Raw genomic sequence first — 27,130 nt, 5'->3', positions numbered from 1 at the left:
TGAAATTTTCATTAACTTTCACCAGAATGCAGAGTGTAAATAAGAGTTAGTTTAATAAAAAGTTCATCAGAGAGCATTTGATAGGTTAGCCTGTTTGTTCATTCATCTGTGTTTTCTCATGTTTGCATTAAGAAGCAAAGATCTGCTAGCTGTGGTCCTCTGCAAAAATCACAGAATTTGAATTGAGCAACTGTTCTGCCTGCAAGTTATAATTCATTAATTTCAGTTTGTGTAACCATTAATTAACATGTTAATAAAAAATATTTTGGATTTTATTTTAATTATGATAATTCTAATTAGGAAATCACACACGATAAAAGTTCATTCAACAGTCTTTATGGTTACTTTGATAAGCTAGTACTTTAGATTTAATAGCATAAGCTATGGATATACAGGGTGCATCAGAAAATGTATACACACTTTCAACTGTCATAGAAAATTTATTTTTCTAACCTACAAGGTTAAATTTCTGGAAAATGTAAGTCAAGTAAAAATAGTCCAATATGAAAAATAAGTGTACTTTCTGATTAAACTGAACGTTCCAAATGGTGGCCTTTAGCATCGATACATTTCTGAGTACAAGCCATGATTGATTCCATACTTCGCATGGAAACATGCTTGGAATGTAAACATACTTGAAGTAACTTGTTTAACGAAAGATGCATGGGAAAACGTTACATCAAAATGCATTACTAATTACTTCTGTAAGGTTAGATTGGACATTTCTCAAGAGAAGCAAGAACTTTTATGAATTTTTCATGAACCTGTTTTTAAGAGCACTCGGTTATAATGAGCAAATATCATGTCCCTTCATGCTCATTATAAGAAAGTTCAACTATACATATATCTTTACAGTAATCAATAATGGGTTCCAGTTCATTTGGAAAGTTCTCAACTAATTCTTCAAATACTCCTATAACATCATATGCTGGCACAAAATTCAACATTAACTACATTTTTATAGGTGGATGTATTACCATTATTATATATGGACATGCACATTTTCATTATTTATATAAAGTTTCATCAGATTTAAAAATTTTTTATAATATCTGGCATTAATCTATTGAGTAAAAGCTGTAACTCTTCTTGTGTATTATTAAATGATAATTATTAATATCTTCAGTATCTAGAAAATTTTGCTCTAGCACTTGAATAAAACATAGGATATATATGCTAAATCAATGACTCTTTATAAAACATAGATTTAACATAAACACAGGAACTTTCTTCGAGTACTGCAGATACTTAAGATTTGAATATTTTTCAAAATCTTAGTTTCTGTAATAGTTTAGATATACCTAATTTGTACTGAGAACAGTTCTATATATTTCGATAACTCTAATGCCTATATTATTCTTTGTGATCCAAAATCATTTAAAGAATTCTTATTTCTAACTAGTCGCTGGTGTGGTCAGCCACTTAAACTAGTTATAAAAAAGAATATATATATAATGCTTTTAATGCTTCACTAATGTAATTTCACAGGTACAGCTCATAATTAATAATACGAAACATAAAGAACTGCAGCAACACATTTCCTTTAAATCACCAAGTTTTCTGATTAAATTTGAAACATAAATAGCTTACGGTTTGTAGAGTGTCAACACACTGCATTTTATTGGCAAGTTTGTCAATCAAAAATTCATTGAATTCACAAAAAATATTAACTTAGTAAAAAAAAATTGAAATTAAAATTCTGGCTTTGAGGCACATGGTTGGTACCATTTATGTTCAAAATTTGGTGGTTCAAGCTACTGCCGTTTTCTGAAAATGCGAGGAACATACATAGAGATTCTTCATTACTTAATAACAGACATAACAATATTTATAAATTCATTACTTAATAACAGACATAACAATATTTATAAGAAATAACAACCTGAATTATTTCTCGTTTATAATAATCCAGCTGTTTAGCCTTAAGGCCATTATTAGTCAATGATTGCAAACAGATAAGACGCAATACCTATAAAAATAAACAAAATATATTACAAATTATACACAAAAAAGAAGTAAGTCAATATGAAAAGTAGTCATAAATAAGCAAAATTCAGTATTGTTTGGCAACTGTGTTTGAATTTTATCCAATTGTAGCATAAAAATAATCATTATTGAATATATAATCGCAGAGTTGCCAACTCTAGGCGGGAGACTCCTGATTTTCGACCGCTCTCTCGCCAACCCGATTTACAATATATTTCTCCCAACTTTTTCTTATTCTTAATATTTCTCACGATTTTTATGGAACTTGACTTAATACTTCGTTATATAAACAAAAACAAAAAAAAAAAAAAAGTGATTTTGGATGTCTGAAAGCAACTGAATTTTCTCTAGGTTATATCTGAAACAAAACTTTGTGAATCAGATGAGAATTTCTGCTTTGTGAGTGACTGACAGCATACGTATCCAGAAACGTCGTTGTCCAGTTCTCCAATGGGCAACGAGTCATCTGCGTGTAATCTGGCATATATTAGCCAATGAGCACAAAGCAAGCTCAAGGCCGTTGGCCGTTATTTGGATGTTCTTTCGTTATTTCGTTCATTTTTCCTGAGTTGTGTGAGTACACATGCCTTCGGGAAATAGTTTTTAGAAATTATCATCTTTTGTTATGTCTGCAAGAAAGGTGAAATACTGGTGCACGTTTCAAAAATCGTACACAGTTGACTTTCCTTCCATTATTTCCTCAAGGAAATGTAATAAATTTGCGATGTGTACCATCTGTCGTTGCGATTTTTCGATTTTGCATGGTGGAAGGGCAGATGTTCTCAAACATGTGCATACACAAAAAAACAAGGACAACATGAGTTGTTTTGAAGAAAACGAAAAAATTAAATTTTTCTTCGGAAACAAAGACCAAAAAGTGATTAATGCAGATTGTCAGTTCTCTGCCTTTTTACTGGAGCACAACTTGCCACTGAATGCATCGGATCATGCTGCAGCTTTATTTAGAAAAATGTTTCCCGATAGTGAAATCGTTAAGAAATACTCAAGTGCAAGGACCAAAACAGGTGCAATTGTTAAAGAAATAGGTTTGAAAAATAAATCTTCAGTTATTGATTGCATTAAAACAGCTCCGTTCTGCCTCTTTACGGATGGAAGCAATAATACCAATTCAAAACTGTATCCAATTGTTGTTTCTTTTTTTAATCCAGAGTCTTCAGAAATTGAGTGCAGTTTACTTTCTGTTCCCACTTTAGAAGGACATTCGACAGGCTTTAATATAGCATAGCTAATTATTAAAACTTACTGGCTAACTAATAGCTAATTATTAAACATAGAATTAAAATTACTTAAATAATCATTCATAATAAAATCATATTAAAAATGCAAAATTAAATTGTATTTTAATATTTAACAGCCGTAAATAATGTTTAAAACATTAGATTAAATTTATAGATATTAAATCCAATTACTTTTAAAATAATGTGATGTCATTCATTACATCATTCACAACATAAAATTCCATAAAATATCATAAACAATAAAATTTTTATTTAAAATAAAAATGCAAAATTAAATTCATTTTTATTATTTAGGAGTCATAAATAATATTTAAAACACGTAATTTATGCATAGTAAAACGCATTATTTTGTAAATAAAATGACAACAAAGTATCGGTTACCATAAATAACTTGTCTAGCAATGGGTTTACCATAAGTCGTATCGCTCGCTGTCCCCAAAAAATGGCCAAAATCCGTGCAACCGTCTACCAAAGTAGCACCTTTTTATCATTTTAAGTCTTTTTAACATTGTGAAAAATCTCCTGATTTCTTAAAAAAATCTCCTAATTTTTGAGTGTCATAGGTTGGCAAGTATGAGAATGATTATATTTTGATACATATGTTAATTTGCATTTATGTACATTACATAATTTACACAATTATATGTTAATTTATGTTTTCTAGCAATTGAATCATTAAACTTTTAGAAAATAATTTACTGCATTCTCAATTATCCATGCATAGCAGCTCCCATGTACGCATACTCAAGGCTATGCTTGAGAATACGTAAAAAACAAACACATGCAAGCCCTATCATGTTTTTGCATCTTTGGTTTAGTTTTAATGATTAAACCAATTTGCTCTGCATGTGCTTAGTTGATGGCATTGATTCAGTTGATCACTGGGATTTTTTTGTTTCATGCATATTTTCAACCATAATTTCTTAGTTTTTTAAAAACTTATTTAAATTTTTAGAACTAAAAATGAATAAAGAACATGCTGCAAATACTAAGGCAAGTTGTTTCAACATTAAAATAAAAACTTATAGTAAATGTAAGATTTATGCAAAAATGAATATTGTTTCAGATATCATAACAACAGAGATTGCTACTAAAAATAACAAGCACAGACAGTACATTAGCCCTAAGACAGCAATAGCTTCTGTAGAAATTCGGTTCAACGAAAAAGGATTTGAATTAAAAAAAAAAAAAAAAAAAAAAAACTTTGAAATTTGACAAATATTTAAAATGTTCCCCAAACAAAGTAAAATTCTCCCCCTTTTTTTTTAAATAAACATGTACAATGTCCATGAAAATTAACAGTTTGGATTATCCATGCTTTTCAATTATTCAGACCTGCTTTCCCAGCCTAGATAATCAAGATAATAAAACTTTTGGATGAAAATAAACTGTTTTATTTCTTATCAAATTATTTTCTTTTAGCATCTATATAAAGTTTCAATCAAATAAACTAATTTTCAAATCAGTTATGCCATTCAAAAATCTGCATGGCAAAAATGTGAATTTTATTCCTTAAAATTGCTTGTATTCGACTGCTAAATTGGTTACCAGGCAGTTTATGATTGGGAACAAGAGTACTAAATCACAAAATCAATTTCTTTATGCTTTGAATAAGTGATAATTACTGTTACTGCAATGTAACAGTTCATGCACTGTACATGTGTAACCTTCTACAGAAGGTAATTCACACTTTACAGAAACAATTTTTTATTAAAATTTTCTTATTAGCATTTTGAGATAAATATCTAACATTTTCAATGTTATTGTTTGTTTTGATTGATACTGTTTTTTTAGTGGAATGCAGAATAAATTATTTATATTGGAATTGATACCTAATTCAATGATTGATTTATGCCTCAAAGGTTTTAAAAATGCACTTTCAAAGGAAAAATATTCATATCAAAATGTTGTAAAGCAGTGGAAAAATTGAGGTTATTGCATTTAAAAAAGTATTTTTAATATATTAAATTTGAAAAGGTAAAAAGCATGTAGCTGGAAAAAATTACCACAGAACCACATCCTAAGACTGTTCAAATGCCGGTAAATATCGAGAAAATGAAATTTCTGATCCTGAAAGAACATCTACTACTTCAGGATCCATTGCTTCGGGACTGATGATACAGGACAATGTGCTGTGGCAAAAGCAGATGATGCTTAATCATCATCTGCTTTACATGAAAAACACCCAACTGCAGATAAATGAAAACTCATGATAATGTTCAACAAGGTATGGGTATATTTAAGTGACTGTAATACAAGGAGATAAATTTTCTAATGCTCAACTGACAAAATGGCTTCTAAATATACAGAGAAGTTCCCAGCATGACAGTTGCAGGATTTTGTTAAAACAATAAATTAATAATAATAAAAAAATAAAAATAAAAAAAAAAAAAACTCAGATAAGGGTGAAATTAATTCACTGTACTACTAACAGAATATTTGAGAACCAATTTTTTGGGGAAAAAAAATCCAACTATCAAAAATAGAATTGTTTTACTTTGGGTTCACAGAAAGAAATTCACATTTTCTGAAGTTACAGACTTGAAATTTTGAGATTTTTTTCTTTGCACACTTCAACAAAAAACATCTTTTTAACCATGAGCCAAATTATATGGAATCTACTATGCATATAATTTTTTTTTTCATTTGTAATAATCATGTAAAATTTAATGTATTCAAGTTCCAAAAATACTCAAACATTCCTCAATTTCATTTATGTGACATGATAGTTTATAGTAATTACTAGTTGCTAAGTATCAATGATTTTTGGCATCACAGGAGATTTTGGTTGACTTTTGAAAATTAAATATGTGATGCAATATATCTGCAAATGAATTTTAAATTATTTGTAATTTTTGCTTAAGATTAACATTAATGGTCAAATTCATTTAATCAACATATTACTGTTCAAAAGTTATGAGAAATAACAGCTTAAAAATCCACTTGACTTATCACTCTTTTATTAATTCAAATTGATTCCAGCAACAGAATTTTATAACATTTATCATTCCTTAGCAGTAAATATTTATAACAAAGTTCAAATTAAATACCAGTTAACTAAACTATGTCCAAATTAATTAGACAAACTGTGTTTAATGATGCTATTTCTGATACTACTGATTAAAAAAATTTAGTACTAGTCCTCTTACAATTTAGGTTAATAATCCAACATTTAGAAATATTCATTATGAATACTGACGAAAAATAAAAATGTTTTATGGATTGTAAAAAATATAATAAGAGTATCATGTAATTATTTTTAATAGGTTGCTTTGCCTAAAAATGAAATTTCTTAACATTACTTAATGTGTTTATTTAAAATTGGAAATAATTGTGGTTGCAATAATAAGTACATTTTTTGTTTCCATATTTCCTTTGTTAAAAGTAATCAGAGACATAAAATACTTACAGGTAAAAAGAAACTAAGAATACTATACAACATTTTATACCTATAATTTAAAAATAATATTCTAACTCTTCATTACTTAATTTTATGAAATCCATATATCTCTTTTATTTTAAAGCTGTAATTTTTCTTTAATGCCCTAATGAGTTTAAAACACCCATGTATGAATTTTTTCAATCAAACACTTCAATATTTAATATTCTGAGTAGCATGAACACTTCGTTTAATGATTCATGAATGAGTCAGTTGATTTGTTGTCACTTTATATAATTATCTCATTACTTAAAATATTTAGTTTAAAATTTCTCTTTAATACTTTTGATATGTTAATGAACAAAAATAAAGAATTCAGTTATACAAATATAATAAGCTCATTATTTTTTAGCTCATCAATGTTGAACTACAAATAAATGCTACATCTTCATTAGCAAATTAAAAAGAGAGGAAGAAATTTGTAAGAGTTTAGCTTTCAACAGTCATCCAAAAAAGCTCTTTGAAAGTTTAATATGGTTTATGATTAGTGTTTTATCAAGAGAGATGGTCCAAATACATTATAAATGCCTATTCATCTAGAAGTTTAATTAAAATTTAATTCAGAATTTTAAATGAAATGTTACCTTTATCAAAGGCTCTTGTTTAGCAATACAGTCTTCAATATGGGAATTTATTTTGTCAGTTTCTAAGCCATTCATAAATTCTGCATAAAATCATTGAGTTGTTATTCACAGCTGAATTTTACATTTCAAATTGAACTATGAAGAAAACAAAATGCACGGTAAAAAAAAAAAAAAAAAAAGCAATTACCTTGTTCAGTTTGTAATAAGTTAACAAAATTTTCTGAATCTGTCACTTCTTTAACAAGTTCAGCCATTGAAGTATCTGTAAAAAAACAAATTAAAAAAATGTAAAAACATAGGAATCCAACAAAACAAACTTAAAAAAATGTAAAAAAGTTAAGTAAATAAATAAATAAATCATACGATTAGCTAAAGACTTCTTAGCAGCCTGCAAATGGGGCAATTTGTCAACAAATTGTTTTATTGCATCGACAGTTTTAGCTCCATGTCTTTCCTAAAGGAAAAATATTTCAGTTTTCTAGTTTAATATTACGAGATTATGCAATCAATATAAATACTAAAAGATGATAATGATCTACCATTGAACCAGGTTATAATGAATTTCAATGGACTCAAAGTTTGGTTTGTCATATCTGATCAGATCAGAAAAGTAGATTACCTCAAAAATAATACCAATAAAAAAAGGATAAAAACATTGTTTTTATATTTGTTTGAAAACAAATAAAAATATTACTGAATTTATCTTTACTTAAGATGTGCAAAGAGAAGATTCAATAAGCTTTGTATTTGTATGCCTTTGAAAAGGCCTTACAAAATGCATTTGCAAAATTTGTATGCCTTACAAAATGCACAACAGTTCACAAGACAGAACCTGGCTACCATTTATATTCATACAAAATATCAGAAATTGTTCAGATTTTAACCCATTAATGACCACATTAGCTTTCATTTGAAGGAAATGAACAAGGATTATTTTTTGACATATTAGGTGTAATTAAGAGAAAAAAAAAATTAAAAATATATTTATTATTTTATTATTATTTATTTTGAAGTTATAAAATGTTGTGAAAAGGCACAGCCAAAACTGCTTACTTTTGGGATACATGAAAATCTTTGAAACATTTGCTATGCAAAGGGACATAACAGTTATTACAAACAAGTATCATTAGACTACCACAGTATTTGCATCTTTTAGTTTTATTAGTTGAATTATTTTAGATAAAGTAATTTGTGAGATCCTTTCTTGTTTCCTTTGAGGCTAAATTCTGAGAGAAAGATAGTCAGCCAATACAATCAGTATATGAAGATGAAAGCTGCTCATTTTCAGAATATTCTTCCCTGAATTTAGCAATCACAGTGCAACACTTCTTTAAAAACCTAACAGAGAAATTATGAGGTTTACCGCAGTGTTCAAAATTTCCATGCACTTAATTTAGCTACATAAATAAAATTGGTAAAAATAGGTTACTGCCATTTTTCACTTTTTACTTACACTCTATATACATTGTAATAAGATTGTCCAAAAGGGCACACCATCTATATATTTGCTATAATTTCCGACGAGTTTAGGTTACTTTATGGATACAGATTTATTCTCTTGAGTTCCTTTCGGTCACTGAAAGTGGATAAATTGTCTGATAGTTAGTTGTCATACCAGTGACAAATTGCCATTCCATCGAATTATTGCGATGTCATGCTCTTTATCAAATGCAGCGTCATATGTTCATATCATATGTTCCATGTTCTTCTTTTTCCATTTTGTTTACATGAATAATAGAACCATTTCCTAATTTGCACTCAAGAGCTGCACCAGCCACATGAAATTTCAACTCCTTCAATTCAGACATCAATATGTGTGGCGTAAAAAATTTGTCGAAATATATGTAACAATTTGAAGAAACTTTCACTACACTTATTACAACATCTTCACAAAATCTAAGATCACTCAATATCTTTTTCAGAAGAATATTTGTAAAATTTTTTATCAGAAGATTTTCATGAATATATATCAAAATGATATACAGTGAAAAATGTTTAACACGAAAACATTTAAGACAAAATATCAATTAACATGAAATAATATAATGGTCCCGGCAAACTACTATGTATTAATTTAGAAGCCAAACAACAAAAATCAGCGTTATACAGTCAAAAGTCTTTAATCTGGACTCGTTGGGACTTCAACGATCCCGGATTATCGATTTTTCCGGATTATAGATCATCAGTTTAAATCTGGTAAGATGGCATGCAGAAATTATAAAATTAAAAATATGAAACCGTAATTTATAAAATAATGAGCAATTATGATCTAAAGGGTATCAAAATTTACAAAAAAAGAAGCTTAATATTTATTTGTTTACTTTATTAAACATTTCTTCCAGCGCGCGCATGCGTAAAGCATACATTAAGCATAGCCTAAATTAGAAAATTGCAACCAGAAAACTATTTGATTTGTATTCGTGATATTTATAATGACGAGGAATTTGATTTAAATCATATCAAAGATGGAGTACATCGAGGTAAAATACTACATTTAGTAAGGAATTATAAGCCGAATAAAATAAAAACATCTGCCCTGAAGATAATGATAGTGCTGACAGATCAACTTCCAGTTCACTGCGCGCCGCGACATTCCACCCCCCTCCCGCGCAGAGCAGCGTGAAATTGATAAACAGATTTCGGAACGGTTAGATAAACAAAGGATATGTCTTTATCCATTTTTTGTAGCAATTCCACTTTTTGTTTGATGGACATCGAAACATACTTTCGTTTTGTAGATGCTTTGGGAGCTCCAGCATCGGAAATTCTATTTGACATAATCGAATGTTCAAGCTTACTTTTATAAAATTGCTCTTACAGTCTGCAAAAAATAATAAGCCGGATCCAATTCGAAGATTAAGGAACAACGCAATCGTCAACATTAACTGAAATAGATAATTAGATAATTTTAGCTTATACCGTCCGTTATACATTAAACGTGAACGAGAAAACGTATTCTGCGCTTGCGCAGACGCATATGCGCAGTCGTCAAGGTCTTGCACGCACGCGTAAACGCATGCGTCAACGCGGCGCATGCGCAGAAAGATTTTAGCTTTGAGGTCTGGATTATAGATCATTCCGGATTATGGGTGTCCGAATTAACGACTTTTGACTGTATTTTCAAATTTGCACAGCAATAAAATGCTGATTTTTTTTGTTTGACTTCTAAATTAATATCTGTTCGGCGTGTTATTATATCTTAAACTGCTATGTAGTTTCATGCATTTTGTTTCTCTTAACACGAAACAAAAATCTCTTAACACGAAAAGATATCCTTTCTAAGGACGAAGAAAATACGAAAAACACTGGATTTGTAGGCGAGATTTAGGAGGGGTGTGACATGAAAGAGAGATGGTTTCACATGTTTCATAGAAAGGAGGCTAACTTGGCTTTGAAATAACCTCGGAATAGCCTGCGACAAGAGCCAGTTTTGGAAATCTAAGCTACTTTCATCTTTCTCCTCTACAAATGCCACACAAACATCTCATCTCTCCCCAGTTGATTTTGGAATTCGATGATGAGTACATCGCAGTGCGAGTAAAAATCAGTGCGTTTGGTTCATATGTTGCACTGTGCATGCCTCTGTCTTTTCATATCTTGCACTCTGCATGGAATTCAGTTACTCCAAGCATGAATAATTTTTTTTTCATCATGCACGATTCTGAAATGTATCAGATTCTTTGACGCCAAAAGAAATGGAGAAGAAGGATATTGAAACTAAGCTGACACTTTATAAAATGTTTGAGAAAGTTTCTGTATTAATGGACTGTCCTACTGTATCATCAGAAGAATTCGTTGCAGTAGGTGATGATAATGTGTGTACAGCCCCAATTATGGCAGAAAAAGACATTTTGGAGTTTGTTCAAAGCTAAAAAAAATATCATTCATGCAGATTCCAATGACAAAAATTAAATGAATAATGCAGCTCCTGTTCCCATGTCATCCGTACTGAGGAACCTCTTAAAACACATGCGCAGTTAAATTTACACGCACATTGCAATGATGAAATGAAGAACGAAAAGGACGACATTGAACAATTTGATGCTAAACAGGCAGTGCAAAGAAAAATATCAGATTATTTTCCCAAAACTCAATAAATGTTGTGTTTTTCAAAAAACTTGAAAGTTTAGAATTGAATTAAATTTAAGTTCTTGTGGATGTTTCTGTTTCATTGATTTTTATTAAATACATACCTATATGCATATCTGTGTAAATAAAATGTACTCTAATAAACTTAATTTTATTGAATACATGTTTTTTTTTTTTTTTTTTTCAATATCCCTTAACATGAAAAAATATTTCAGTCCCCTCAGTTTCGTGTTAAACAATTTTCACTGTAATTACTTTTCATAGGAACACAAAACATCAAAATTTGTACTCAAATGTTGAGAAATATTTTGTATGAATGTCTACCAAAATAAGGTATCATTTGTTCATCTATAGAAAGATGAGTTGAAAAACTTACATCACTTACAAAGAATGCCGTAAGGATCCCTAAGATTTGTTTAACCTTCCAGCACGCACGTATGCGCAAAATTTACGACAAATTCAGTTTTTAATGCACATTTTTCGCACATAGAAGCTGAGACGTCTGAATGTCATTTCTATTCCTCCTTTCTACCCTTCCCCACATCATGGAATGTGCCAACAGGAAGTCATTTGACTTTTTTTTTTACTGGGCATTTGTACTACGTGGCAGCTTTTTCGTAAAAGTTACGAGGCGCGAGTGTTCGAGGCTGAAAACTCGGAAAATATTTTTTTCCTCAAATGTTTTGTAATTTTGTGTTATTAATTACCATGTATTATTTTAATTTGAATACGTTTGGCTCTGTAAATTTTATATCAGTTTTCATGGCAAAAAATATGTGCAACCAGCTGATTTTACTCGCATTCTTCAAGAATTATTTCACGAAGAAAAGGAAAACAAGGAAACCTTTGGATGGGAGAACAATAGCTATTTCCATTCCTTATTTTCTTTTTTTTCTTTTTATAGAAATAAATAAAAATATTAAAGTTAGTTTAAAGTGTGTTTTTGTAATCAGTTAGAAGCAAATTTCCTTGCAGAAGTAAGTAATAATAAACTTACTTTTTTCCCACCAAGGTGTTTTCCTTTTTTATTTGTCTATACTTGCCTTTGATGAATATTAAAATTAGCTTTGATTTTAAAATATAATTATTAAACAATAAATTTAAAATGTTCTATATTGAATTACATCATTGCATTTCCATCTCACTAATATAAGAACTTAAAAATAATTTACTTATATTTGAATGTGATATAATTTGTGCAATAATAACATTAATATTTTATTTCTTAACAGATTTATTATCAATATTCACTCATTTCTGTTGTTTCTTGTGCCAAAAACTGTAAAAGAATGGATGTCGTAAAAAATACTATGCGCACGTGCTCATGGAAAATTGCCAAGCGCATGTGCTGGAAGGTTAATGTGTACTCATTTTCCTAGATTGAGTGACACCCATCTTTCACATAGTCTTTGTTTAGAAAAGAGAGAAAAGTGGACACAAAAGAAAAGCAATATAAAGGTGCTTTCCTTTACAGAAGGAATACGGATCCTAACAATCTGAACGTGGAATACTTCAAGGTTGGTTGGTTTATTTGATTATTGCAAAACCTCAAGGGCTATCTGCTTAAGTTAAGAGATGCTTTCATAAAGGACTTCCTATGGGAAACTGACTTGTGTGTCATGCTACACTTGGGAAAAACCACGAAAATACCCATGCAACCAGCTTGTTCCCCAGAATTTGTAGCCCAGTCTGAACTACCAGTATTCAGTGACTTTACTGCTCGCTCACTGGTGGGCTGGAATATTTCAAGTTTTTTTTTTTTTTTTTTTTTTTTGTTTTGTTTAAAACTTGATGAAATTCTAGAAAAAATACAAAAATGTTTTCATCTAAGATATCTAGGCTCCACTGACATTGTAGCCAAATTTTAGCTTAGTTTAGTTAGTCTCAGCATAGCATTCGTTTGAAACAGTCTTGGCAGTAAATATAGTAACTAAAAAGTGTTTGTGCTCTAAAAATATGGAGGAAGATTAGATCAGCTCGAGTTTCATGGAAATTTCTTTGATCTATTCATACATTTTGTATAAACTAGAAAAGATCAAAAGAAGGGGAAAAGCCACTGAGCCATCTGTGATTTCTGAAAACATTTGTCGAACAACTGAGAAGATAACATCGCCAGCAACGACAGCAAGCGTCTACGTCACATTCCGATGAAATCTGACTAAACAGGAAGCTTCATGTAATACTAAAATGGCCAAAAAGAGACTGCAAGGCTTGTTCTGGCCGTAACATGCCTGAAGGTAGGCGGGAAAAATCATATTACTGTAATACATGTCCTGACAAACCTAGGATCCATCTTGGATATTGTTTTACAAAATATCACACCAAAATTAATTACAGAGTGTAATATTTATCATTTTATTGTTTCTGGAGTTATTAATGAATAAACTGGTGAAATTTTATTATTTTATTTGTTTGTTTATAAATGTTTTTAAAGTACTTGTTAAGTGTTTGCCGAATTCGGCCGAAATCATCTCGAGTTGCAGGTTCGTGCAAGCGAAAAAGGCCTTGAGTGCAAAGGGTTAAGTTTTAAGTTAATTTTTTACATTTTTGTGTTGTATCTTGCATCCACAATAAGGATAATGAAAAGCAGAATATTTACCTTATTATGAAGAAGTAACTTCTAAAGGTGAGCTGTTAGTGACAAATAATCAAATTACGTACCCTTTGTCTTAATAGATTTACATGGCTAATTTTTTCCCCCTATGAAACCTTTATGTTTTGTAGCAATAACAAACAAAAAATATTTATGCTCTTTTTAATTTGAAAATTCCCCAAAAATTTTAGCTCATTTAAATCAGTTTCTTTCTCTTTAGCCTCTTTTCTAAGTTTATCAGTTTCAATAAACAAATTAATGTTCCCACTAGTCTCTCCTTCATCTGCTAATTTGTTAATGTTTCGACAATGTACCTTTGACAAAGAATTTTCTCTCTCTATGAAGTTGATTTCTTTTTCAATGAATGTTCTCTTCATTTTAAAATTTCCAAATTTAATTAAAGACTTCTGTCATTCTTAAGAACTGCTAGTACTTAGAATGTATAAAAGAATAGTTATTTCTTTAATAATAATAATATGAGTATTGAGAGTAAATATAAAATGATATAACATCAATACTGGCACCAGAGCTGGAGAATTTTTAGAATTTAGTGAAGCATCAAGCAAGAAAATTTAGGGCAAAATTATTATAATTTTCGGCAGGCACTGAGATATGAATGACATATTGAGATGCATATGATGAAAGAATTTTTAAAAAATTGTTGGCTTTCAATTACTTTGCTTTCTTTGATTGCCTCAATGGAAAGACAGATAACAAAGGGCCTTATGCCTAAAACTTGAGTATCTACCATTTATGTTAAGAAGGAAAGAATTCAAATATAAAATCTATCAAATACATATTTTTCAATGCATCACCAAAAACATTCCTCCAAAATGTTCATTCAGACCCAAAATGGCAGTCATAAAAAACATACAGAAATGTCAGATGGGATAATTTAAGGACCTTTTGCCGGTTTTGGCAAAAATTAAGGACTTTGAAGGAGAAAAATTGCTTTAAAAAAACCTTTTAAGGACCGTACAAGCCATGTATATTAACATGTCTAGCAAAATGTTAATAATAATTATTCTATTTACATAAGTAGAATATTAATAGTAATAAAAGTAAATAAGTAAAATGCTAGTAGAAGTGCTAATAATTTTACTTACATCATACTGTGCAGATAGCACTTTTGCTTTTTTGCTAAGTGTTGGACCAACAGCATTGAAATTTTTGTCTCTAAGTTCAGCAAATAATTCTTCAGCTGAGTTTAAAAGAAAGCGCTTTGGTTCAGTTGGTATTTCTTGTAAACCTCCTTCGCTTGGCTTGCAAAATTTTTCAGGTGGTAATTCTATAGTATCTATCAAAAAGCATGTTTTTAATTATAGTACAAATACAATAGACGATCAGAAATACACAATGCTTAGGCCACAGGCTGTGTGGCTTTTAGAACAAAAAGGATAAATCATAATATTTAAACTAAAAGTACAAAGTAAAATAAGGACATATACAATAAACAACACATTCACATAAAGGCATATCAAAATAAGATGCACTAATAAAGCATAAAGTATTTCATTTTTTTAAACATGTTTCAATACAGGTTTGTTTTAAAACTTTACAGTTGTTCCAGAGTAATTTTTTTTTTTGCTAAATTATATTTCATAATCTCTTGCTGTATGACACAACTTTGCTATTCTAAACATTTTAGGTATTTTTTACAATGTTTCAAACACTCATTAAAAGATATTTTCTCATGCCTATCAAATTCACCATCTGTGTTGGTGTCAGAAATCCTTTTTTTGCCATGTCGAGTTCAAAACAAAATCAATAATTTCATCATCGGTCATCTGATATGCCAGTGTTGGCTCATCCATTCAGTGATATCTTCTTGCAAAACCTCCTCATTTGTTCTTTATTTTAAATACAGAAGCAATTCTTTTGCTTTAACCTTTCCAGCTATAACCCTAACTCTATCATTGCTCCCAGTTTCAATAAACATCGAGGACAGCCGTACATTATGACAGCCATTTACTAATGTTGTTTGGAAAACAGAATTCCATGTTTCTGCTAACAAAAAGATGCACTCTTTGGTGGTGAAATATTTTTTTACAATCACAAAGTGAAATAAAATATCTCTATTGAGTGAAGTCGTCTGTTTCTTTACCTCCATGCAGATTGGAAGGGTGTGGAACCTTTAGCAAGATATCAATGATTTGGTAAGTATTTCTCTTTGCTTCAGTATTTCATTCTCTACGTTGCAGTTTTGAACCTATAAATTAAATGTTTAGATTTTGAGAGGCTGCACAGATTTCTAGAGTTGGTGATTTCAGGTCAGCAGATTTTTGGTGTTTGACTGCAACTGCTTTCATATAATACGACTATTGTATAGCATCAATAATTGAATTATATGAAACTTACTTTTTATTGAAGATTACAACTTCTGACTAAACAGACCTAAGCATTTGAAAATTTATTATGACTGTGGTCATAACAAATTAACAACATTAGCAAATTTTGCATTTCATAGTACTGATAAATATAATTACAAATAACACCACAGCAATATGCGTTTTAATAAAATGTACATGATGATTAAAAATGCCTAACAAATTAACAAAGTGATAATTCACGCATACAAAACTTAAGATACCGAAAGACAATGCTAAAAAATATAAATATATTACTTATTTATCCAATTTCTTACAAAATATTCCAGAATTATAGAAATTAAAGAAAAGCTTCAAACAAAAAGATTATTTCAATACACAGATTTATACATAACTGAATTATGAATATTATAGAACAAAACAGATGCAAGATAAAATATTAAAATCACAGCACAAGAAATCAACACATATGAATCGTGAAACCAACTTACTATTATTAATTCCAAAAAATTCATCTAACAGACCTTCATATGTTAATTGCGTAGCAAGAACAGAAAACAAATCGACAGAACGATCCAAAAGCAGCAAACAATCTATTTGTGGAGTAACTTGAGGATCATTGCCTGATAGCTCTTTTCTTATTCGAGTCATTAGATCAAAAACATGCTGAGGAAGAAAAATAAATAAATAAATAAAAATTACCTTGCCAAAGGGAAAGGTGAAATAAGATATTCTTATTTTCGTTAGCATATTAAGATGTGAGAAATATCATATTAAACCCCCGAATGGGCTCAATGTTTTCACATCACGATTTCTTCGCCATTTGATATATAGCACATTATTATTTAAAATATTATATAAAATAAATACATTATTATTTTTAATAATTTTTTTTTGTTTTTTTTTTTATTTTTTTTCATAATCTAAATACTATCTTTGTCAGCCTAATAATATAACAACTTACATGAATTGTGGTAAATAACCCTTTCCCTCCCCCCCCGAAATTATTGCCCTTTTCTCTGCATAAAAACTATTACCAACCAACAAAATAAATATAATTAACTTCTATTTCAATGATGAAATAATTATAAATACATTTTACATTCAGTATACAAAAAATAAGCTTAACAGCTTGTTTTAGTTTTGAAATTAAAATATAATAGAAAATGTGAATAAGAATATGACTACTTGCAATACTTTTTCCAACATAAGAACTTTAAAATTTATGATACAAGGCCTATGAAAACAGAGACTAATATAATGAATTATTTAAAATTAGCAACTAAATGCTGTTTAAATACATTTTTTTTTCATGTTCCAAAACAGCAAAATAATATTCAGAGCAAATAACAGAATAGGACTTTCCTATGGACTAATTTCAATTTCTTAATTAATAACAAAGTACTATGGACATTCATCATGAACAGAGAGAATAACAGTGATTCTTTTTATCTGAAACCTATTTCATTTCTTTTAAAATGATGTAAATATGGACTTTTGAAAAATCTAGTTGTAGTTCTCTGAATTCAAACATGTGGCTCTTATTGACATGAAGTTTGCCCATCCCATTTTCAATCCATTTGGTGTAAATAAAATGATCAAACTAAAAGTCAGTCACATTATAACTCCTTACCTTGTTCACTAGTATATGCGGTACAAATATACTTATTAATATTAATAGAAAATAATCTCCAACCACAACGTGACACGTATAAAATATTTTAACATCTGCACCACTTTTGTTCATTTTTTTTTTCCATAAAATTAGACAGAGAGAAAATTTTCTGTTCAACTTCCCTATATGATACATTGAAGTTTTACAAAAAACCTAATAAAATATTCATAAGGAACATGATAAACTACTATTACTAAAATTTGTATGGTGATTTTTAAAAGAATTTTTTTGAAAGATATAGTCATATTTTATTTTATAATATGGTGTATTTTAAACGATTCTTTTGCTCCATATTTTCATTCTTTATTTTTTGGTGGATTGGTTATACACAACACACTGGTTCAGCAGCTGACAGTTAAGGGAATCTGAAGGTTAAAAGTGTGATAAATAATCGAGTTTCCTCTGTAAGCATACACTCTATGCAACTTATTTATTTATTCACTTTTACAAGTTTAGAAAAAGCACTGAAAGAAATCGTTAAAAATATTAAAGGAATAAAATCAAATCAGCTAAACAGAGTAAATTAATTCAAAATATTTACCTTAGCACACTTTCCTTTTCCATATACATTAGGAATGATACCATATACAGCTTGAATAGTCATTAATGCTTTAGCAACATGATGCATACTTGTCATATCATTATCAATAAAACATTCCTGAAAAACACTTATATTTCAGGTAGAGGCAAATAGACAGAAACAAGAAAGTTAATCAAACTAATCTAAAAATAACCAGACTATTTTATAATTCTCATGGAATTCAAAACAACAGTAAAAAAAGGGGAAAAGCACTAAGCATAATCTTAATATTAATTTCCATAATTAGTGAACTATACCAATTAATTTATATAATTTGCAAAAAAATTATACATGAATTTGTATTTTACATGTTTTTTTCAATGAAAAATAGAATGCATAACATGATATAGATCATTCCATTCTTAAGTTTTGTTACTTTGTCAGCCTAATAATATAACAACTTACATGAATTGTGGTAAATAACCCTTTCCCTCCCCCCCCCCGAAATTATTGCCCTTTTCTCTGCATAAAAACTATTACCAACCAACAAAATAAATATAATTAACTTCTATTTCAATGATGAAATAATTATAAATACATTTTATATTCAGTATACAAAAAATAAGCTTAACAGCTTGTTTTAGTTTTGAAATTAAAATATAATAGAAAATGTGAATAAGAATATGACTACTTGCAATACTTTTTCCAACATAAGAACTTTAAAATTTTGATAATACACCAATTTTGAAAGGCAAAGAGAAAAGTTATAAAAGACCTATTTTGGTGTTTTCTTTAAGGGAGGGAGGTATTTCATAATCTCAGGGAAGAAAGCAGTCAACCTTTTATTTACCTGTTTAGTATTTAGTTTCAGTTTATGAATTAAAAAAAAAACTGCTTTTTTATTCAAATTTTTATATTTATCAAGATTTTATATAATTTTCTTGCTTAATTTATGAAACATATTAAAAATAATCTAAATTTAAGTAAATGTAATTGCATATTTTGAGTTCTGGAAAGGAGGGGGAGACTGATTGTCTAGCAGTAGTGAATGGGGTACATGGGCTAAAAAAATGTTGAAAATCATTGGCCTATGCATTTTCAAAATAACTGCATTTCAAATATATTTTACTTTCTGTAATACATTATGATAATACAGTAGAATTCCAGAAATCCACAGAGCTTGGCCCAGAGGTTAACATTTTGCGGATTTCAGGACAGAAAAGATAAAACATAATATTCAGACTAAAAGTGCAAAATCAATAAGGCGAATTAGATACATTTAATTAAATTATTATATACATAATTGCAATAATTTATTATATGCATTAAATTATTATTACATATATAAATTGATTATATTATTCATTGTATTATATATATATACACAGCATCGAGGTTTGCCGATTTCGCCTCATGCAAAGATTTCTAGTTTCGGATTCCGGTGTTAGAATCACTGTTGCTATAAAATTTCAACAGCTTTTCTTTATTTTTCTGTATATCATAACAATCGTGTCGCAATTCCATATCATTCTGCTATAAATCGAGGAGTAGCACCTGCTTCCATCTTCTGCAGATTTTGCACGTTTTGCGTTACCATCAATGCAACGTGCTTACATTTTTTAACGTTACAAGCAGTAAAATCACGAGTGCGTTTCTTATCTGTCACTGTATAAAAAGGGCTGAAATTAAAAATATTCTTAATTTATCCATAAAATATCCAGATAAAAAATCGGCAGCACTAAACAATCTCGTGAAATAAAATAACAAAGCTCAGAAAATACAACGTGAATCGTGAACTTGAACAAAGATTTGAGTGAATTGTCTGCTTTTTTTTCCTCAATGAAGATTAGAGGGAAAAAAACTTATTTATTTTATCATATTTTTTTAAACTTTTCATATCAATAATTTGGTATTTCCGTTTTGACTCATTATTATTCGGTAATTATGACGTCATCATTCGGTAAGTATTTTTTTCTTTGATATTTCGTACTCAATGTTGCGGTTTCCGAAACCTATAAACTGAATGTTTATATTCTAAGAGACAACGCGGATTTCAGGTCGGCCGATTTTCGGTATTTGACTGTAATACAAATGAAATAAAATGCTCTAAATTCAACAAGACTGAAAATCAGCAATATTATAAGTATATTTATAAGTGTATTATATATTTTAATATATTTAAGCAATGTTATAAGTATATTATATATTTTAATATATTTAAGCAATATTATAAGTATATTATACATTTTAAATGAAATGTAAAACAATTACTAATATTCCTAAATACTCAGTCATTATACATGTTACCAGCAAAGTTTGAAATCCAACATTATACAGAATGCCTAGGCATTGTATTGTTGCGTGCGTACGGATTCGTTACTAAATGAATGCACAAGTCCGATGAAAAATGAACAAAAATTTATTATTATCACAACAAAAATGCTTAAATTTTCTCAAATTATCACGCAGTATTACAATATCTCACAGTAGTTTTCTTTTAACTACTCAAATGTCCAATAGAACGTAATTCAAAACAGCTAAAGAACGCTAATCCGCGAATTCGCTACAATCAACAACAGTAGTTTTCTAAACAACAACAAACTAAGCAACTCCTACAAACTGAGATGTTTTCCTCCTTTTATAAGATTTTAAAATCACGCGCTAGAATTTTCCAGCACTTTCTCGAAATCAAAAAGAGATATTTATTTATTTAACGCACACGCTCTTGTATTTTTAATTTTTCCGGCTTAGCTTTCTTTTAATATTCGTCATGCGCTGCACTGCGCGAGAAATAAAACCATTTAATTTATAATTGAACTAACATTAGCTTTTTAAATACCAAATTCGTAACACTGCCCCCTTCCCAAGGACTGCACGTCCCGGGCAGTACAATCCCTGGACAGGAAGCTAAACTTACAACTGTGGCATAAATGCAACTGAGGCATAAACATTACATTACAATATCAAACAACATGAACAATAAATGCAATAACTAACTTAAACAAATCAAATACTAAATACAAAACAAATCAAATACACATTTAAAAACAAAAAGGACCATGGTCTGATACTATTTACAATTAGTTACATTATGTACTATGGCCATAGTAACGAGCTAACCTGTCGTAAGAGTTCGAAGACTCACGGATCCGAACCACGACGTCATTCGTGTTCAGCGCTGTATATGGACCATCCGAAGGTGACTGTAATTTAGGACTCAGTCCTTTTCGTTGAATCGGGTTCCACAACCACACCTTGTCTCCTTTGTTGGATCTATGTCTAGTAGCTCTTGTGTCGCATCTGGTCTTCATTTTCTCCGTCGCCAAGTTGACTCGCTTTCGTGCAGAACGGTGCATCCCCTCAAAACGGGCCTGGGCGTCTTGGATGTGTTCCTCAGGCAATGAAGGCGCATCCGTATGGCGATCAAACACATGGTCACAAGGCAGACGAAGGTCTCGACCGGAGAGCTTCTGAGATGGAGAATAGATGGTAGTCTTGCGTTTCTTTTCGACCCCGGTATGATTTCGGCGGCTTCCCGAGCTGGGTCTTTCGGACAAGGCGTCGGCATTTCCAAGTGAGGATCTCTTCTGAGGATGGATAGTCATGTCACCAGATGCTGAAAGCAGTTTGTTGTTTTTGAAGTCTAAGGAAAAATTGTATTTCCTTAAAAAGTCCAATCCGAGTATGCATGGATCTGTGATATCCGCCACATAAGCCGTGTGATGGTAGGCGGCATTTCCAAACGTGATGTTTACGTTTAACTTCCCAGTTATGTCGATCTTGTCACCAGACGCAGTCTGAAGGGTAACACAGGATGGCATCCAAATAAGTTTGTCTTTAAACTGTTCAGCTAAATCTTTCCTAATGATGGTAACATTAGCTCCTGTGTCAATGATCATATCGCAAGGAACTCCATCGATATTCCCATTAATGGACATTCCGTTACTGTTGCCACTCACTGTATAAATTTTAAGCGCTTTAAAACAAGGTTTTTCACTATCTGGCAACCTCCGTTCCTCGATATGGTCACTAATTTGTTTACTGCGTTGTTGCTGGGAAATGGTCTTATTTTCCGTACCTCGGGGTGTTCTGCAGTTTCTTCGTATGTGGCCTTCAACTCCGCAGTTCCAGCACTTTAGAATTAGTTTCTTTTCACTTCTGTTCCGTCTCAAGCCACTGACTTGTCTGGTAAAATCATCTGCTTTATATTCCGTACCCTGGGGTATTCTGCAATTCCGTCTTAGGTGACCTTCACTACCACATCTCCAACACCTTAGAGCCACTTTCTTCTCGCTCCTACTCCGTATCAAATCTTCGACTTGTCTGGCTAAATCATCTAAACGAGCCATCAGTTGATCCACTGGCTCATGGACTCGCACAGCTCTAACTGGGTAGCGATCTCTACTAGTTGCTTGCTGGGCTGCCTCAAATTTCATGGCATACACTAAAGCGCTTTTCAGATCTTTAACATCCGCCATTCGCAGTGCTTTCTGTATTTCAGGGTCCCGGATGCCATCGATGAAATATTGCAGGGACAGGATTTCCCTTGTTTCTGTCGGGCACTCCGAAAAGGCGTGATGTGACAGCCTTTCAACATCCGAGGCGAGCTCCTGAAGCGTTTCGGTGAGCTTCTGTTGACGAGATTTTAATTGGAGCCTGCTGTAGTCTTTTAAACATTTCTCGCCGAAGCGCAGCTCCAAAGCGCCGGATAGAGCTTCGAAATCTAGCCTTTGATTTTCGGGAAGCGTCTGCAGGATATCCGCTGCGTCGGCTCTTAGAGAAGCGGCGAGATGACAGGCCTTAGCTTGGGAATCCCATCCATTCGCATCCGCCACGATAGAAAATTGTGTCTTATACACCTGCCAGGAGGTCTTCCCATCATATGTGGATAGCTTCAGAGGTGGACGAGCAGGCATTGGTAAGAATTTAAAATCATCACTCCTGCTCCCTGCCGACGCTACGAATTTCTTTAAAGTATCCATTTCTTTGGCAACTTCAGAAACTCTCTCATCAATTTGTTGTTCGATTTGGTGTTGGACGGCACAAACTCTTCCTTCAATTCGTTCCTCCACAGCAGAAACTCTCCCTTCTATATGTTCTTTTACAGAAGAAACTCTTTCTTCTATTTCTTTTTTCACCGAAGAAACTCTTTCTTCAATTAGTCCAACTTTATTTTCAACTGTGTCAATTCTGCCTTCCATAGCTTCAAATTTATTTTCTATTATGCAGGTAATCTCTCTTTTCATTTCTTCTTGACCTGCTTCAATCTTTTCTTGACCAGCTTGAACGGCTTTCATTTCGTCCTTAACAGAGTTGACGGCCCCTTCCATCTTTCCTTGGCTAGATTTCATCTCTTCTTTCATTTCTTCTTTAAACGAGGCAAAGGCTGTTATCAATTGCCTTAACTGCTCTTCCATCGCTCTTGTTATTGGCATTCAAATCCCACTTCTGACACCAAAAATTGTTGCGTGCGTACGGATTCGTTACTAAATGAATGCACAAGTCCGATGAAAAATGAACAAAAATTTATTATTATCACAACAAAAATGCTTAAATTTTCTCAAATTATCACGCAGTATTACAATATCTCACAGTAGTTTTCTTTTAACTACTCAAATGTCCAATAGAACGTAATTCAAAACAGCTAAAGAACGCTAATCCGCGAATTCGCTACAATCAACAACAGTAGTTTTCTAAACAACAACAAACTAAGCAACTCCTACAAACTGAGATGTTTTCCTCCTTTTATAAGATTTTAAAATCACGCGCTAGAATTTTCCAGCACTTTCTCGAAATCAAAAAGAGATATTTATTTATTTAACGCACGCGCTCTTGTATTTTTAATTTTTCCGGCTTAGCTTTCTTTTAATATTCATCACGCGCTGCACTGCGCGAGAAATAAAACCATTTAATTTATAATTGAACTAACATTAGCTTTTTAAATACCAAATTCGTAACAGTATATAAAGCCTAAAACTGGCCGGCAAGGTATGAAACAATTCATATTTCACATACAGTAGAAGTCCATTAGTCCGGAATACAACAGTCCGGAATGCCCGATAGTCTGGCATCGCTCCGGAAAATTGTAAAAATTTTGGTTTTCTCCAAAAGTGTGTCTTTAAAGCAAATAAAACCGCTCAAGAGCTATTTGGAAGTTTTCGGGGTAGTTCAAGATCATCCGAAAGCGCTCGGTATTGTTCAGAAACAATTAGCGGCCGGCTAGCCTCAGCTGTCACAACAAATTCAGGTGCAGTGCAGCTCCGTTAATCAATCATGAAGCGTCTTCGCCATTTTTTTGTGCGTTGTTGTTTTGTGTCCTTTCACATCGCAGTAAACGTAACTTTTGAAACTGTTTATAGAAAAAGTGATTTTCGTTCTAACTGTACAGTGACCATGTTTTCAAAACCTAAGCCTTCGAGTTCAAAAGGAGAGAAACGAAAACACGTAACACTGACTCTCAATCAGAAACTAGAAATCATCAAACGGCTAGAAAAAGGCGAGAATAGAAATGTTTTAATGAATGAGTTTAATATTGGCTCATCAACTATTTATGACATTAAAAAACAAAAAGATTAACTAATGAAGTTTGCTTCTCAATCGGTAACAACTGAAAAATTGGCTTCTAGACAAACATTAAAAAAACCAAAACTGGAACAGCTAGATAGTGTATTGTTCAAATGGTTTAGTGCAGTACGTTCTGAAGGAAAACCGGTAACAGGGCCAATGATTGTTGAAAAGGCAAAGAAATTCGGCCAAGATTTAGGGGTTGCTGAAAGTGAATGTAATTATTCTGATGGTTGGCTCAGAAACTTTAAGTTTCGGCATGGAATTCGAAGACTTGATGTAACTGGAGAAACCCTTTCACCAAAACTCTGCAGAAAAATACAAAGACGAGTTTGAGAAAATCGTGGCTGATAATGATTTAACACCTGAACAGATCTACAATGCTGATGAAACAGGGCTATTGTGGTGATGTTTACCAACATCTACACTAGCTGGGGGAGGAGAAAAAGCAGCCAAGGGTTTAAAAAAAAACAAAGACAGATTAACCGTTTTGCTATGTGCTAATGCGTCTGGAAACCACCGAGTGACCCCTTTTGTGATAGGTAAATCTGCAAAACCCAGGGCTTTTAAGAATGTTACACACTTGCCTGTCCAATACGATGCTCAATCAAATGCGTGGATAACTGCCGCCCAGTTTAAAGACTGGTTTTTTCACCACTTTGTGCCTAAGGTCAAGGAATCCTTCAAAAGCCTTGGTCTACCAGAAGATACTAAAGCCATCCTTCTTTTGGACAATTGCAAAGCCCATCCGCCAGTAGATGAGTTAGTTTCTGGAAATATTGTTGCTACTCTGCTCCCACCTAACGTAACATCTTTGATTCAACCCATGGACCAAGGGGTTATTCAAAATTTTAAATGCTTTTATAGAAGGTCTTTTATTCAAGGCCTGTTAAATGCCGACTGTGACGTGACTGATTTTCAAAAAACGTTTACAGTAAAAGATGCCGTCTATGCTATTGCACAGTCTTGGAACCAGGTAAAAAATACAACACTCCAAAAATGCTGGAGAAAACTTTGGCCAGCTGCAAACCCTGCATCTGACCTAACTCTACAGACTGATGAGGAAGAAAACCATCAAAATGCTCTGACCAAAGTTTTGGATGTCGTTAGAAGTACTGACAATCCCTTGAAAAACCTGCCTGAAGATGAGGTAGAGGAGTGGCTTTTAATCGACAAGAATGAGCCTGTTGAACAAGAACTAACCGATGAGGACATTATCAACATTGTAGTAAACTCTCAGCCTACTCAAAATCTTGAAGAAAATGACTCAGATGCCGAAACGGAAGAAAAGGAAAAAATCAGCTGGGCAGAAGCTGCAGAATCACTAAATAAGTTTATCTCTTTTGCCGAGGCTAGTACTAGCTACAGTGCTTCAGAAATTATTGATTTCCATATCATTAGAAATAAATTTTATACTAAACGCCAAAAGTCAAGAAAACAAAAAGACATTCGTGACTTTTTAAAATCTAAGTGAAATATGTTTTACAGTACGTGTACATACATTATAGGAAATGTAAAATAAACTTTGTTGTATGTATTTGCATACTGTATTTTTAGTTTAATTATTAACCTAATTGTTCTTATAATTACCGCCCGATAGACCGGAATTTTCGGTAGTCCGGCACCGAGCCGGTCCCGAACGTGCCGGATTATCGAACTTCTACTGTATTTCCTAGCCAATCTATAAAAAAACTTCTTAAAAGGAGTTAATAAAAAGGCCAAAATGACTATTAAGAAAGAACTACAGGATTACTGGCTGCTGAATCGATCAGATGTGATGTTTGTGGGAGAAAAAAATTGCATTCATTTATCCTGCTAAAGAATGTGTCAGTACTATACAGTATTATATCATGGATACTGAGTTATTTCCAATACTATATAAAAATTAATATGAGTACTGGACACGGACACTGCAACAGAATGGTGAAAGAACTTTCAATCAAATATAAAAATGTTAAACGTAAATGATATTGAACTCTAGAACAACTTTTGTGAACCCTGTTGGAAAAAACAAAAAGATATTAAAAAGGGCATTGTTGTGAAACTTATGATTGTTTTTGAATATAATTTCCATTGTTAGGTAGATCTCACTGG

The 27,130-nt window shown here is 31.6% G+C and overlaps 1 protein-coding gene across 4 annotated transcripts in view; it reads right to left on the bottom strand.

The window, feature by feature from the left end:
- car (vacuolar protein sorting-associated protein 33A) overlaps positions 1-27,130 on the bottom strand; it is a 75,383-nt gene that overhangs the window by 26,304 nt on the left and 21,949 nt on the right. For all 4 annotated transcript variants that reach the window (XM_085812536.1, XM_085812535.1, XM_085812538.1 and 1 more), the window contains exons 6-12: positions 18,494-18,610; positions 16,769-16,943; positions 15,057-15,247; positions 7,632-7,722; positions 7,456-7,530; positions 7,269-7,348; positions 1,883-1,969 (exon numbers count right to left, since the gene is read on the bottom strand). In XM_085812536.1, coding sequence (XP_085668662.1) covers positions 1,883-1,969; positions 7,269-7,348; positions 7,456-7,530; positions 7,632-7,722; positions 15,057-15,247; positions 16,769-16,943; positions 18,494-18,610 — 816 coding nt within the window. The remainder of the gene's footprint in view (positions 1-1,882; positions 1,970-7,268; positions 7,349-7,455; positions 7,531-7,631; positions 7,723-15,056; positions 15,248-16,768; positions 16,944-18,493; positions 18,611-27,130) is intronic.

Source organism: Stegodyphus dumicola, chromosome 3 (genome assembly GCF_044657685.1).
Source record: "Stegodyphus dumicola isolate Sdum_Otavi_A_Nest chromosome 3, ASM4465768v1".
NCBI lineage: Eukaryota > Metazoa > Arthropoda > Arachnida > Araneae > Eresidae > Stegodyphus > Stegodyphus dumicola.
The sequence above is the reverse complement of the archived record's forward strand: the minus strand, read 5'-3'. Positions and strand labels throughout refer to the sequence as shown.